This window comes from Andrena cerasifolii, chromosome 14 (genome assembly GCF_050908995.1).
Source record: "Andrena cerasifolii isolate SP2316 chromosome 14, iyAndCera1_principal, whole genome shotgun sequence".
NCBI lineage: Eukaryota > Metazoa > Arthropoda > Insecta > Hymenoptera > Andrenidae > Andrena > Andrena cerasifolii.
Window position 1 is genome coordinate 6,798,403 of NC_135131.1, and position 13,981 is coordinate 6,812,383.

The 13,981-nt window shown below is 46.8% G+C and overlaps 2 protein-coding genes across 4 annotated transcripts in view; one reads left to right on the top strand and one right to left on the bottom strand.

Annotated features, from left to right (window-relative positions):
- Positions 1-317: 317 nt before the first annotated feature.
- Positions 318-13,981, bottom strand: part of LOC143376697 (uncharacterized) — a 32,740-nt gene continuing 19,076 nt past the window's right edge. The window contains exons 1-6 of one of the 3 annotated variants that reach the window (XM_076827302.1): positions 6,061-6,358; positions 5,165-5,662; positions 4,055-4,302; positions 3,294-3,861; positions 2,226-2,445; positions 318-1,210 (exon numbers count right to left, since the gene is read on the bottom strand). In XM_076827302.1, the coding sequence (XP_076683417.1) occupies positions 1,047-1,210; positions 2,226-2,445; positions 3,294-3,861; positions 4,055-4,302; positions 5,165-5,662 (1,698 nt within the window). In that variant the 5' untranslated portion in view covers positions 6,061-6,358 and the 3' untranslated portion in view covers positions 318-1,046. Of the gene's footprint in view, positions 1,211-2,225; positions 2,446-3,293; positions 3,862-4,054; positions 4,303-5,164; positions 5,663-6,060; positions 6,359-13,981 lie in introns of those variants that run through there. The other 2 variants (XM_076827301.1, XM_076827299.1) reach the window with 2 other exon arrangements.
- LOC143376574 (uncharacterized) lies at positions 10,522-13,507 on the top strand. Its single transcript, XM_076827053.1, has 4 exons — positions 10,522-12,017; positions 12,353-12,457; positions 12,532-12,714; positions 12,779-13,507. The coding sequence occupies exons 1-4, from the start codon at positions 11,035-11,037 to the stop codon at positions 12,864-12,866; spliced, it is 1,359 nt and encodes a 452-aa protein (XP_076683168.1). The 5' UTR covers positions 10,522-11,034; the 3' UTR covers positions 12,867-13,507.

Below are 13,981 nucleotides of genomic sequence, written 5' to 3' on the forward strand. Positions count from 1 at the left end.
TGGAATAGTTTAGCGCTGTTTCACGCTTTTGTTTGTGGATTCTTTTAGGAAATTTCAGTGACACTCCTCGCGAAATCGTTGGTCAGGGATTGGCTTGGAGGAGACGAGTGTTTCTGGACGTGACTGAGAACGACAAAGCTTTAAAATGGATATTAGGGAATAGGATTTCTCGCATGGAATGCACTCAGGCGCTGCGCGCGCGTCCGCAGTGCACTCTACCCACGCTTTTTCGAAACCAGGATCACATCTAACGAGGCGCAAGGTTTTGAAAAACACTCGGCGAAAAGTTCTATTTTATTTCGACGTAACACTTTTACTTCGATCATTATTACTATCACTTGTTGGTACTTGTGCTTTTATTGTTTAAGCCAACGACGAAATATACGACGAGACACTGTAAAGTATATTATAAATAAATATATAAATAAATAAATAACATATGCGTCTATATGGTACCCTGACATGTATATAAATATACGATAAGTATTTTAAAACAAGCTTGTTATCCTTCCGCTACCTCGAGAAGGATTCTTTCATCTCATTTGTATGGTTCGTCGATTGGGAAAACTATAAATCCAGATTTCTCGTCACCTTTTCAAAAATATTCCACTGTACATGTATAAAAAAATTCCAGTCCCCTCCCAAGGACAATTTCACTTTCGAGATTCTAATTCCCTATTCCTGATTTCGACAAAAACCGCTCGATTAGTACCCGTTCTCGCTTTCAAATGGAACTTTCCCTTTTCTAGGGACGAAATTCAGGCGGTCGTTAAAATCTGTGATCTACAGAGCTGGAGGGAACACAACTGAAGTGGATAACTACTTTGAAGTACACGCGCCTATCTAATTTTGATTCGATACGGATTCTCAAGTACATACATCTATGTTTCTCAAATTATCCTAGCGTAGAGTAGATCAAACCTAAACTAGAGAAAAGTAGCGAAGCTTTATATTTCCCGCTAAATTCTGAAGATAAATATCTTCCCTCCGTGTCATCATCCCCATTAAATAATAACCAGGGGCTTTCTCCGACAAATTCAGGTACCCTATCTCAACCTCGATCCATGGGCCCCACGTTTATTCGTGGGAACACGAATATTCATGACAGAGTCGCGATAATCGAGGTGAGCCAGGTCGGGAGGTGTCAGGTCCCTCTTTCGACGGCCAAGTATCATTGGTATCATCATTGCCATGGTTGCGGGTAATATTCCTACAGGCACACAAATTAATTCGATTGCAGTGATCATAAGTTCTGTTACACTATAATCATTGTATTCGATGAGCACCTAGTTGCTAATACTAATTGCAAGAAGGCTTCGTTCATCCCTACAATCTCAATTCTTCTTCGTATTTATGTACTCCTTCAAGATCCTGGAACTCTCTCACGGAAACTGCTTACAAGGGAACATCGCGAACCTGGATATTAAAAAAATTCTGAAACTTTGTGAATATGTAGGGAATTTCATCCTGATTGCAACGCAATTTTTGTTTGCTGCCCAAATTCACTCTAAGGGGGTGTAATTGACCCCTGAAAATCCGAATGTTTTCCGATTTTGTGTTATAACTCGCGAACTGTAAAATAATTTTCACCAAATGACAGATCTAATTAAAAGAAGTAACTTTTGTCTTGAAACTTTTTTTTTATTTCTTGAAAATAATTTCAGGGGTTAATTTCACCCTCTTCGAGTGAATTAGGGCAGCAAACAAAAATTGCGTTGTAACGAGGAGGAAATCCCCTACATATTCACAAAGTTTCAGAATTTTTTGAATTTTCGGGATCTTCCCTTGTTAGTGCGTTACATTGATTTTTATCCAGAACATATTAATTTCTTCCCCCGAAAATTGCGGTGAAAATAAACTTTAAAATTCATATTTTTATGTCTAAGTAGTCTTTACATATATTGTTATTATCGGTGTTCTATTTTGCAACCCCCGAATCTGCAAGCCTCCAGTTTTCCAACCCCAAAAATTGTAAGATAGAATTTTTTATACCGAAATTTATCTAATCTAAACTGTTCACAGTTTAAACTTTCTTTTCGCCGCTACCTATCCCTCGAAACAGCTTCGAATTATTCCATAATACTATGGAGGCTAACGCATGTCTTTTCATGCATGGACGGTAATTGCTACTCGAGACGACTTTACACGCGACATGAATAAGAAAGTGGTGCCTTGGATCCTTCATATTATTGAACGACTATATGAAACAGGGAATGGGGACTCACCCGCACCGACGGCAGCTAAGACAGCAGAGCTAGATGGCTGATTGGCCACGGTGTTCCTGATGGGTCTCTTCCTCAGTATGGTGGGCAACGTCTGCCTCTCCATCTCGTACTCGTTTCGACTCTGGTCCACGCTTTTGAAGGTTTTCTCCACCTCGAGCAGACCTCCGTGGGACGTGGTGGTGTTGGTGCCGTTGATCGACGGTAGCACTGTCAACCTGACCTAGGTAAATCATATTTCATCAAGCGACTGCCAGTGCCACATGCACTCGCGATCCTCCACACTGTTTCGTGTCATTTACTTATTAGACAAGTGGGCTACTAGTTGTACTGTTTAGAGAATAAGAGGAAAGGGTGTACAGCTACAAATTGAATAAGCTAGGTTACGAGACAGGAATATCAGCTAATTTTTCAGATTACCTAACAACGAATGATACTTTAAACGAGCTTCCCTATTAATGAACTTCAATTTAGGGGAATTTGGAGGGAGCATTTAATGACTGAAAAACGAGCAACTGATCTAGGCGATCATCCCCCCTTCGATTACGTAAATTCGCCTTGTTTTTTTTAATAAACGCGTTACGACTAACAGAAATGAAAGAACACCCTATCAGCCATGGATTTTTGCGTCTACAACTAACCAATTATACAGGAATCGTTTTACGTAACTTTTAATGTATTCTAGTCTCGCTGGGGATGAAAATAAATTGGATATCCAGCTAGTTACAAGTGATTTCCGTCACGTGGACTGTGCCCCTATAAATACAGTATGAGTATATCGTATCGAATATCATATAAAGATGTCTCACTCTATATCTTTTACACGGAAATTTCAATCAAAATTCTAAATCTGACAAAATAACTATTACGACTTGAAAAAGGGATTCAGGATAGCAGAGTTCTTCAATCCCCACAATATCCCTGCAAACACCTCGACAAACCCAAAGGAACCACCCCCCAACTGGAAACCCTTTCAACAAACACCAATTACACCAAAAGAACTCTGAGCCTGCAGTCTCCCACAGAAGCCTACACCCAAATACCAAAACTTCTTTGATCATCTAGCCTAACCTGTCGCTTGGAAGTCATCACAGCGATCGACGGATCGTACTCCTCCTTCTTCCCTCCAACGGTCTTGGTCACGTTCCCCACGGTACCCCTCGCTGTATCGATCTTCATCGATCTCTGCTTGGATTTGGAGTAGCCTCTGTTCGTCGACAGAAGCACCCACTGGCCGTCCCCGTTGCCAGGGTAGCTCGGAGGGTGGTTGTTCACGTACTGATAGTGAGAGAAGCCTGGTGTCTCGGTCGAGGGCCTCAGGCGGTCCTCCTGCCTCGATGGAAAGTCGTGCCAGTCGTTGTTCTCCTCCCCTTTGTTATCGTACCGATCGATGAACTGGTAACTGGGCTTCGTCGGCTGCGGCCTGTTCCAATTGTTTGGGAAATTGGCTGGACGACTGTCTGTGATTATGTCGCTGTTAGGACGATCGGTGTACTTGTTCCAAGATGGCCTCTCCGGGGGCCATTTCTGAGCTTGATTGTCCTCGGGCTTCTCTGAGTAATAGGAGGGACGGGAGGTGGGCTTCTGCCAGGGCTTCTCGTTGATGGCTTCTGGCCAGTTTGGTTTCGGCTTGTCGTACCTGCAAGTGGATTGACTCGGTTACTTTTGAGTTTCGAATTTTATAATAGCTTCAGTTGCCGGTGGAACTAAAGCTCTGTAATTGGAGGTCAGCGAGCAAGGCTGCAGTTCCAGCGAGAGTTGGTAGCCATCATCCACTTAAGTCGCAATCACAATGGAAAGAAGAGAAAGTGAGCAATTTTATACAAGCTTACCATGGCTTATTATTCTCGTAAATCGGCCTGACGGCGTAATCGGAGGCCCAGGGCTTCGCAATGCTTGGCTTGTCCCATGGCTTCGCATCTGGCCAGGGTCGTTGGGTGCTGGGGGTGGCCTGCCACTTAGAGATCTTGCTCTTCGACCATGGGATAGCCTCCAGCGTCACCCAGCCGTTTCTATCTTCGTACGAATTCGTGCCGTAGTACTTGTTCCTCTTCAGGGTATCGTTCAGGGCCTCGCTCAACTGTAACCGACAACATGCATAGTGGACGTTGGCTCGGGACTTAGAAACTTAGAAAACCCTCCTATCTTATATGTATATTAGGGTGGCCCTTATTTATACGTGTTGAATTTTTTTTTGTATTTTTTTGCTCTCACCCCCTAGGACGCTGCCATTTGATAAAAAAAATAGTCTTTGAAAAAGTTTATTGCAATCGGACAACAGAAAAGGGTGCCCACCAGGCCTTAAAGTTTGGAATTCATCGATAGTTTGGATTTACAGAATTTCTAAAAAATGGTAAGCCCTATCGAAATTTTGTTCAAATAATATTAAAAGAGCATTAAATTTTCTACAATTACTGTATATATAATTTTTTTGTGCTTCTAACCATTTTTTAGATAATAGCGTTTGAATACAGACAATTCCGCGCTACTCACTTATAGACATTACGTCACGCCGTACAAGTGGGACGTGCGAAGCGCGGACCTCTCTATATTCAAACGCTATTATCTAAAAAATGGTTGGAAGCACGACAAAAATTATATACACAGTAATTGTAGAAAATTGAATGCTCTTTTAACATTATTTGAAGAAAATTTCGATAGGGCTTACCATTTTTTGGAAATTCTTCAAATTCAAACCATTGATGAATTCTAAACTTTAAGGCCTGGACAGCACCCTTTCCTGTTGTCCGATTGCAATAATCTTTTTCGGGGACTATTTTTTTATGAAATGGAACCATATTAGGGGGTGAGAGCAAAAGAAATCGCAAGTCGAAAATAAGGGCGACCCTAATGCGTGTCCGATCGTGTGAAAATATAATTTTCTTCGGCAACCGTTCCAAGCTGAGATTATACACAAGCTAATTCAGCAGCCAAAACCTTACCCCATCCTCGGTGGACGTGGAATTCTCAGCATCCCCCTGGGGCTTAGTGTCCTGCTCGTAGCTGGGTCCAGTGGAGGAGGTGGTCTGAGCGTCCACCTCCAGGGTAAGGGGTTCAGCGGGCTTGACGACCCTGAACGGGAACTTGGGGTACTTCTCCGTGGTGCTGCTCTTGATCCTGTTCGCGTACTCCTCGAGGAACTTGTTCAGCACGTCCGGATTGAACGTGGACGTCTCGAACGAGTTCTTCTGCTGCTCCTCTAGCCTAGGGAAGTCCTTGATCATTCTATCGTCCTCCATACGGAACTTGTTCCTGGGTAAATCGTAGAGCGTAGTGGGTGTGGCGGCGATCGGCTCCTCCAGCACCCTCGAACCATCACCCTTCGTCCTGAACAGCTCCGAGGCGTTCGTTCTCATCTTGACGAAGTACCTGGTGCTGCACTGGCACCCACTCAGGGCCAAGGCCACCAGAAGCAGGCACAGGGCTCCCCTCGGCGCCATCTGAAACGCACGAGGAAAGTCGCTACACTTGCACTTTCCTCGATGTCCCTCGATCCCCCTTAAATCTAATCGCTCGATACCACTCTCTTCCCTTTTCAACCAAGTCCTAAACTACCTTCAAGCTACCTCTTCCCAAGCATCTATCCTCCGACATCCTGAAGCGAAGGAAAAAAGGAAAGATTCTACTCAATGACTCCAGCAGTAGCCCTCAGAAATTCCAAGGCAACCAGAGTACAACCAATTACTTGCCGCGAGATGGAAATACCCTTGGAGCCACCCAGAAAGCCGTGGACTGTGGCGTAGAACCGACTCGAGACGGCGAGCTGTATCCGTCCCAGTGGAGGAAGAGCAAAGAGGTAGCGGCGAAGGAAGAAACGAAATCGCACCGCGGCACTGACCGTGTCGTTGATCGTCGTCCGACTTCCTGGACTCGGCCTGGCGCCGATTCTCGACTCTGCTGGGCCACCGGGACCACTCGTCCCCCCCTGGCTTGCTTCCTGGAGGCAACCGGAATTCTCGTTCCGAGGATCGCCGGCCGACGATGCCGTGGAAGCTAGATGGGCACGCGACTCCGCGACTCCGCGACTACACGACCTCGACTCCTCAAGGTGCGAGATGGCTCTGTCGCCGACACGTTGCCCTCGTTTGCTTTTAATCCAGGTCCCCACTTCCTGGGGACTTGGTCCATTTTGTGTCTCGCTCTGGCGGCCACGTGGTGCACGCTCTTCGCGCTATGCGCCCTCCTTGTCGGCTGGAGAACGGACGCGGTCCACGCGTCCTTCTCTCCTATCTCGGGAGATCTATTCTTTCTCCTGCTCGCTGGCTGATAATTGTCCTAGGAAACGGGAGGATCGGCGCGTTGAGATCGGAGAATCGACACAGATTCGCGGCGATCGTGGTCTTCGATCGATGATACGGGGGGTCTTTGCGCGAGGAACTCGAGGGGGCAAGTTTGAAGACACGCAGTGATTTGGGGTGGGATGACTCGAGTTTCATAGTGCACGAGGTGCGATATCGTTTACTGGATGTTACACGGTTCACGAGTAGGCGAGAAGTGATTATCGAGGTGTTAGAAATGAATTTAGATGCGTTCAGCTTATCGAAAGAAAGAGTTGCGGAGGCTCGCAGCACGGCTGCCAGCTCCAGCGATCTTAATCTTCACGGACAAGGTGTGAATCGTCATCGCGAAGAAGCGGAGGATTCGTCACGCTCTAATTGCAGCAGCGTGGACAATCAACAGCTACTTTTCGCGCTGGCTTTTCTGCTGGTGTATTCGAGTGCCCGTCGCCAGCTGTCCTTAATTTTCCACGAGTCCTCGGACACACCTAGTCCAGGATTCCACTTCGCCGAAGACTAATGGCTCGCTCCAACGACGCGCCTGCTATTCCACGACGAATTCTCCGCCGGTTTCGAAGAGACTCCTGGCCTCGGCACGCCGGATTCCTTCGCCGACCAAGAGCGCGCGAAAAAGACGGGGAACATTGATCTTCACGGTCGATAAATCATCGATTCGACCTTGTTCGCGGTAGGCGCCTCGAATCTACAGCTGACTCGATCGTTCCGCCGCGATTTTTGCGCTTTCTCGGCCCAGAAACCCGCGGCTTTTTTCCCTCTACCGCGGAATCACTGGCTTCCCGTTCGAACCGAGTGAAACGCGAGCCTGGCGTTTCCGTTTTATGAGCAGCTTCCGATCCATCGCGCCCGATTCCCACCGATCCCTCATTTTTCCATCCTCGACCCACAAACCGCGGCCGTTGTTCCTCCTCGACGCCGCGGCAAGAACTCCTCGCTCTATTCGTGCTGAATTTGATCACTAAACGGCCTGCCCTGGTCCCGTTTTGGTCACGAAAGAAACGCTCGACGAGTCGAGCGGAAAAACGGACCCTGCTCGAGTCTACTTCGAATCATAGACCCAACTATTCTTTAACTGGATCTTGGAAGATACGTAAATGACACCTTCTGAGCAACTCTCTTTTTATTCTCCACACAAACAGTTACCAATTTCCACGTGAAAAGGGTTCATAAAAAAATTTACCATCCACCAAAGTGAAAGAATCGACCGCAGCGAAGCTCGAACCCTTTGGAAGCTTAGTCACTCGAAGACTGGACGACTGGTCAACCCAATCTACCCTGGAAAAGTGTGATTTCGAGCAGCTTCTCGAGGGAACTCGTGACAAAATCAGAGTAGGCAGGAGGCCAGACGCAACCTGGATGGTTTCCGATTTATATACAAACCGAGGCGGGATTTTTGCTCGCCTTCCGATTCCGTTCCGCCGATGCGGTCGGCTGGCCTACTCGAAACCGGAATTGGGTCGTTCTCGAGGCGTAGATAACCGCGAAAACGAGCGGCGGGACGCGTATCGAAAAAGGAAGAAGAAGCGACGGACTGTCAAGTGCAGGCTTCGTCTACTTTCATTGTCGGCTGGGTGGAGGCGGAAGGGGGGCGATGGCTTCTCACGGCCACGATGATTTGCAAGTCGTTTGTACCCCTTTAACCATGCTGCTCCGACACGACGGGGAAATCGAAGAAAGGATGACGAGGGTACGCGGCGTAGGCGAGCAAACACGAGCCAACGCGATGAAGATAATTGCAAGCTAATCGAGGGACGTGAAATCCAGCAGATAGGGCGTGGTGCCTTTGAATCCAGCTCGTTTGAAGCTATTTCTGGTATGAAATCGCTAGGTAACTATTAATGATATCTTTTTCTCTCAGCTATGTACTATGTTTGCTTTAGCACGGTAACAGGAAGGTTGAAGCAACAGGTGGTTAGATTTGGACAGTTTTGAGATAATATTTCAAATAGCTATTTCTTATTTTAATTTATTTCTTATTTTAATAAAATTTGCCCAACACAGTAATAGGAGGGTTGAAGCAACAGGTGGTCAGATCTGGACAGTTTTGAGATAATATTTCAAACAGCTATTTCTTATTTTAATTTATTTCTTATTTTACTAAAATTTGCACAAGTTTGCAGGTGAATCATTATCAACAGCTTCAACAGCTTTCAATGTTAGTGTTAATTGGAGAGCTCAGAAGCAAAGCAGTGTAACTTTCCCTGAAAATGAGTTACGTAGTTCAAAAACCTCTTTAGTGTTGAAACTTTCAGTCGAGAAATCAATTAAGTCACTGCTCTCATACGTAAGCAATAAATGGCGGTACTTATGTGTATTCAGCACGGAATTACTAGGCAAAATTATTTCGAGGACAAGGTGTGAATCTCGGTTTGAATGCTAATGGACTTACACTGACTGGCTTCTGGGCCCTCTAATTATACCACGCGTTTACCGAGAAAGTATCGGTGTAGGTAATTGTTCAACAAGGAGACTGAGAAGCGTACTGAATTATTTCCCTTTGTAGGATGCTTTGTAGTTGAGACTTGGAAAGCAGCATTGTGATCCGTGAAATCGTACCAGTATAGCGACTTTTCGGGTCGAAGCCGTACAAAGTATTTATCTTGCATCTAACAAGCTAAGCCTTCGTCCAGTTTTCCTCGCGCCGCTTGACCCCCGGTCTGAAATAAGGCCAGACTCTCGCCGCTCGCTGATAAAACTCGTCTTAGAAAGTCTTTTCACCCCTTTCCGCTCTTCCTCCGTATCCCGTGCAGCCGTAATAAAACGTTTTTCCTTCCGTTTAACGCCTCCGTTCGTAGAAATCCAGCGGATTCCTACGTCCTCGGCTCTATCTGCATTTCTAATCGCCGCAGGCCCGCGCCAGGCCGAATTTCACGAGACTCTGCAGATTTGCAGAATAGTTTGCGGAATATTTCACGCGTATTTTTTTAAGTTGGGCTCGGGAACTTATTTTCTGAAATTTTCTATAAACTGAGCGGGGAGCTGGATGCGCTTTTAAAAAACTCACTTTAAAATTGTTTGTCTTTGATAACAAAAAATACGTGTCAAATATTGTTCACTATTCTGTAGATTTAATGATAATTTTGTATTGCACAGTACATTTTACAAAAGAAAACGTATGTAAAAGCGAGAAGGAGAAAGAGGTATAAAGAAAGAGGAATAAAGAAAGAGGAATAAAGAAAGAGGAATAAAGAAAGAGGAATAAAGAAAGAGGAATAAAGAAAGAGGAATAAAGAAAGAGGAATAAAGAAAGAGGAATAAAGAAAGAGGAATAAAGAAAGAGGAATAAAGAAAGAGGAATAAAGAAAGAGGAATAAAGAAAGAGGAATAAAGAAAGAGGAATAAAGAAAGAGGAATAAAGAAAGAGGAATAAAGAAAAAGAAAAAGAAAAAGAAAAAGAAAAAGAAAAAGAAAAAGAAAAAGAAAAAGAAAAAGAAAAAGAAAAAGAAAAAGAAAAAGAAAAAGAAAAAGAAAAAGAAAAAGAAAAAGAAAAAGAAAAAGAAAAAGAAAAAGAAAAAGAAAAAGAAAAAGAAAAATTAGACTTGAGTAGCACGTATAGTGCAAAGGTCTCGTCAAAATCTATCTGCAGAGCCTCGTCAAAAATCGGAGTGTGCGGGTTCGATACGTTCGATGTGTACGTCTCGGTTAAGTAATAGTTCGGTTATTTAGAAATTGGAGATACGGCGTCCGTTCTGTTTTCTAATTGAGACTCGGATTCAGCAGAATAGTGCTCGCGGGACCGTGAGCCATGTAAATACACGAAGGAGACTTATTTTTGGCGTGGCTACCGTGAAAACTGTCCTAGAATCGAGCGAGAGATCTCGAGACACGTGAAAACCTTCAGTTACATTCGTGATTTCTCACGCCGAGCCCGCCACTCTGCAGTCTTTCACGACAGTAAAAACGTCACATTATCCCGCGGTGGACTTTCCTTGGAAACTGGTTGTCGATGCGTGAATATCATCCGACATCTAGGCTATCCCCTTTCGTAGTTATCCTTTCTTCCTCGTTTTTCCCGCCACTTTCGTTCCGAGCTCGTCGAACCGACTTGCCGCTACCATCTTCGCGTTTAAGAGCCCAACGTCGGACTACAATCCAATTCTACTTGCCCATCGATCAATCACACGTAGCTTCGCCGTAGAGCCTGAAATCGTCGAAGGACTATTCTCTGACGAAATACGCGTGGCTGACGGAGAGCTTTCAGTAATTCCGATAACGGAGAAACCAGGATCTTAGAAATCCCCAAGACGTCTCGCCAGTCTGGACTCCCATAGACCAGCGTGCTCTCCGAGGCGCTGAGGACTCTGCTGGAACTAAGCGAGCACTTTGTCAACGGCAATTGGAGTGAGGCTGGCGATTAGCAGACCAAATTGCCATCGCGTTCACGCTTTTTAGAAAACGCGCCCACGCCAGCGTCGCGTCTCGCGGGTTAAAGACGAGGAACGACGAAAGAGACGGTTTAGTTTAGCGAGCACTTCGAGATGGAAACCACTTGGCGGCAATAATACCCTACCAGCAACATGCGGCTTCGATCCCCTTCGATACTTGTGCTAGTCCTGGTGTCCACGAGCTTCACGCGCGGAGAGGATCCCGAAGACTTATCCAGCAGCGAGGAAGAGAAGCCAGTCCAGGAGTCCTTCGAGGAAGTCTCGAACGCGGACGAGTTTCCGGCAGAGACGAGCACCGAGTCAACCGCAACTGCGGAGGCATACGGGAAGCTAACTCTATCTATCAGCGACGAGAAGAACGCCAGCGCGGACTTCAGACCCAGCGTTCACCTGGGAGAGATCAAAGAGCCCAGGATCAGCTCCAGCCCCTTCAACAACCTGCAGCACATCAGGTTCGAGAACGACATCGACTCTAGCTCCTACGGCGAGCAGCTGAAAGACTACAAGCTGGTACTCGAGCCAACTGTCCAGTCGGTCCTGGCCGATCACCAGGCGAGCTTCCAACAGAGCCTCCCCGAGACCGTGCCCCCGGAGGAGGGCAAGAAGGATGCGGTCGAGCAGAACAGTTACGTGAAATTCCAGGACGACGCGGCGAACGCGCCGAGGCTCCACTACGGGACTGTCTTCAAGGATCAGCCGTTTCATCTGCCGTTCGCTCAGTCGATAGCGGAAAACGAGGCTGCGCAGCACGGCCCGATAGATCAGCAGGTCTTCCAGAACCTGGAGAAACCGGTCTATCAGCAGGACGCCAACGTTTTCTGGGGAAAGCCGTCCAAGTTCCAGGGTGACTCGCAGAAGCATGAACTGGGGGGCTTTTCTGTTCTGGATCCGACGAGATCGCAGTACTTCGGGGGGCTTTACGGCCACCAGAGTCAGCAGCCGACCGTGCACAGCTTCGATGCCTCGGGGAGGCCGAGTAACGGGCTTGTCTATGTTCAAGAGTCCACTTTCATGAGCACAAGGAAGTTTCCGTATTCCTTTTATCAGCCGTCGATCGGATATCATCAGGCTAACTTCCTCGGTGACGATCATTCCATGTACGCTGCTAGAAAGAGGTACGTGTTTGCTTGCTTAAACTCGCCCTTCGATTTCCTATTTCTCCTCAGATTTAGCTGTGCCATTGATCGCCACTGCGAAGCTTCCAAATTGCAAGCTTGCTTGTATGTTATTTATGAAAGCAACCTGTGCCGCGGTTTAACTGTAACAGTAGCTACGCTTTCGACGTGCTCTCGCGTAAAATGAAATCACCAGGCTTCTAATCGCGACGGGGCATTCGGTTTCACTACTTTTCCGCGCGCTGCCCTCCGACAATGGTGTTCGGATTAATTACTTAATTAACGCGGCGGTTTACCATGCACCGATCACTCCGTTCATTTAAACGGGTTTGCAGGGTTTCACCTTGGAAGAAGATCCTGCATTTAATCGGCGCGTTCCTGCCTCTGGGCCTGCTGCTGGCAGCCTTAACGCCCAGCACCGTCAAGGTGGACAACACCACGTGAGTACGCTCCTTGGTTTCTACTCCGACGGTGCTCTTTGTTCGGGATTTAATTTGCGCGTTAATACTCCCAGCCAGCCCGGTATAGTCCTATCGAAGTGGAGGGCTGGTGACCTGCCTGCGGAGCACAAACAGGCGCGACTCGCCGAGGAACCTTCGAACGTCTGCGAGGAGAGGTTCATCTGCGAGCAGATCCTGGTCGGCGGCAGAGCTGAGTCCAGCGTGCTGCAAAACCTCCTGTGGAATCTGGCCACCAGGTAATCCGATCCTAACTCGATTTCAAAGAACCTGACTTCTTAACGCACGCTTCCCTGTAAGCAGAACGTCCACGGCGGTTGCCAAGCAGAGCGATCTTCACGAAGTGTTCGAGGCAGTGAAGAAGAAGGATTGCTCGATGCTCGCTTGCTGACTCTTCGCGCGAAACCGTAGAAAGTGTGGCCACGGTAATAACGAGCCTCCAGAGGGTAATTTCCGCGGAGGCAGCAGTCAAAACGAACGAGGGCAATTATAGGAACTAGAAAATGAGTCTTCCCACGCGCTTCTTCGTCCTAATAGATGGATGATAAGAGGAGAAAGGACAGGAGCGAGATTGAGACGAAAGAGAATTTTCCTGCGCGCCATTGGCCCATAAATTTCTAGCTACGGTAGGTAACCCTGCGTGCTACCTGGTCGATGAAAGGCAGAGGCACAGAGGAAAGTGACGAGAAGTTGGTGGAGGAAAGGGCAGGAGGCAGATTAAACGATTATTCGGGGATTCTTCGAACGTACCGCGTGGCCGGCGCAAGTGAAAGTAGTCACAGTGTATAAGTGGGTCGACGGTATTCTATGCCAGCTCGACCCAGGAATTCGTGTGTCCGCGATGAGATACGGGCTATCGGCGAATGCAGCGAGCTTTCACGCGCATCTTCAGCGCACGTTGCACCAGATGTGCTCGCTTATATGCAAATCACCCCCTGTTGCTTCTTCCGCTCTGCCACTTGCGCGTAGCTGCCGCTGAACTTGTGGAGATGGACGTTTAAAATTAAAAATAGTAGGTGGCGAATGAAGGGCCTAGCACTCGTCACTCGATTGAGAGATATTGATTCAGGAACCGCTTAAATAGTGTTTCAAATAAGTAGCTTATAATAGAGATTGGGTACCAGTGTTTCGACAGTTTCCGATACGAGCCTACAGAGTAATGCGATGCTTGATAATCTTAAGGTTTACCGTTAGAATACTCGACACTTTCATTTTTGAGAAAGAAATCAATTAGTATAAATCAGCCACCACTGGCAGGGAACAGCGATCAGATGATGAGAAATGAACGTCGGAAGGGGTTCGAATTTTGGGTCGCCAGTGAAGTCGTTCTTCATTTTCACTTCAGGAATGCACGAGGGCCCGAGTCGATTACTATGCTAGTCCCCTGAGGATTCATTATCGACACCCTGCGAAATTCTTCGAGTCTAACCGAACACCCGAATCCTCGATTAACATAATTCCATTGGTGTCTGTTCAATCGATATCTAACGAAGCGAGGCAGGAAAG

Coding starts and splice junctions, on each gene's coding strand:
- LOC143376574 (XM_076827053.1), top strand. CDS start 11,035: ATGCGGCTTCGATCCCCTTCGATACTTGTGCTAGTCCTGGTGTCCACG. Junction 12,018..12,352: donor ATGTACGCTGCTAGAAAGAG/GTACGTGTTTGC, acceptor ACGGGTTTGCAG/GGTTTCACCTTGGAAGAAGA. Junction 12,715..12,778: donor CTGTGGAATCTGGCCACCAG/GTAATCCGATCC, acceptor CCCTGTAAGCAG/AACGTCCACGGCGGTTGCCA.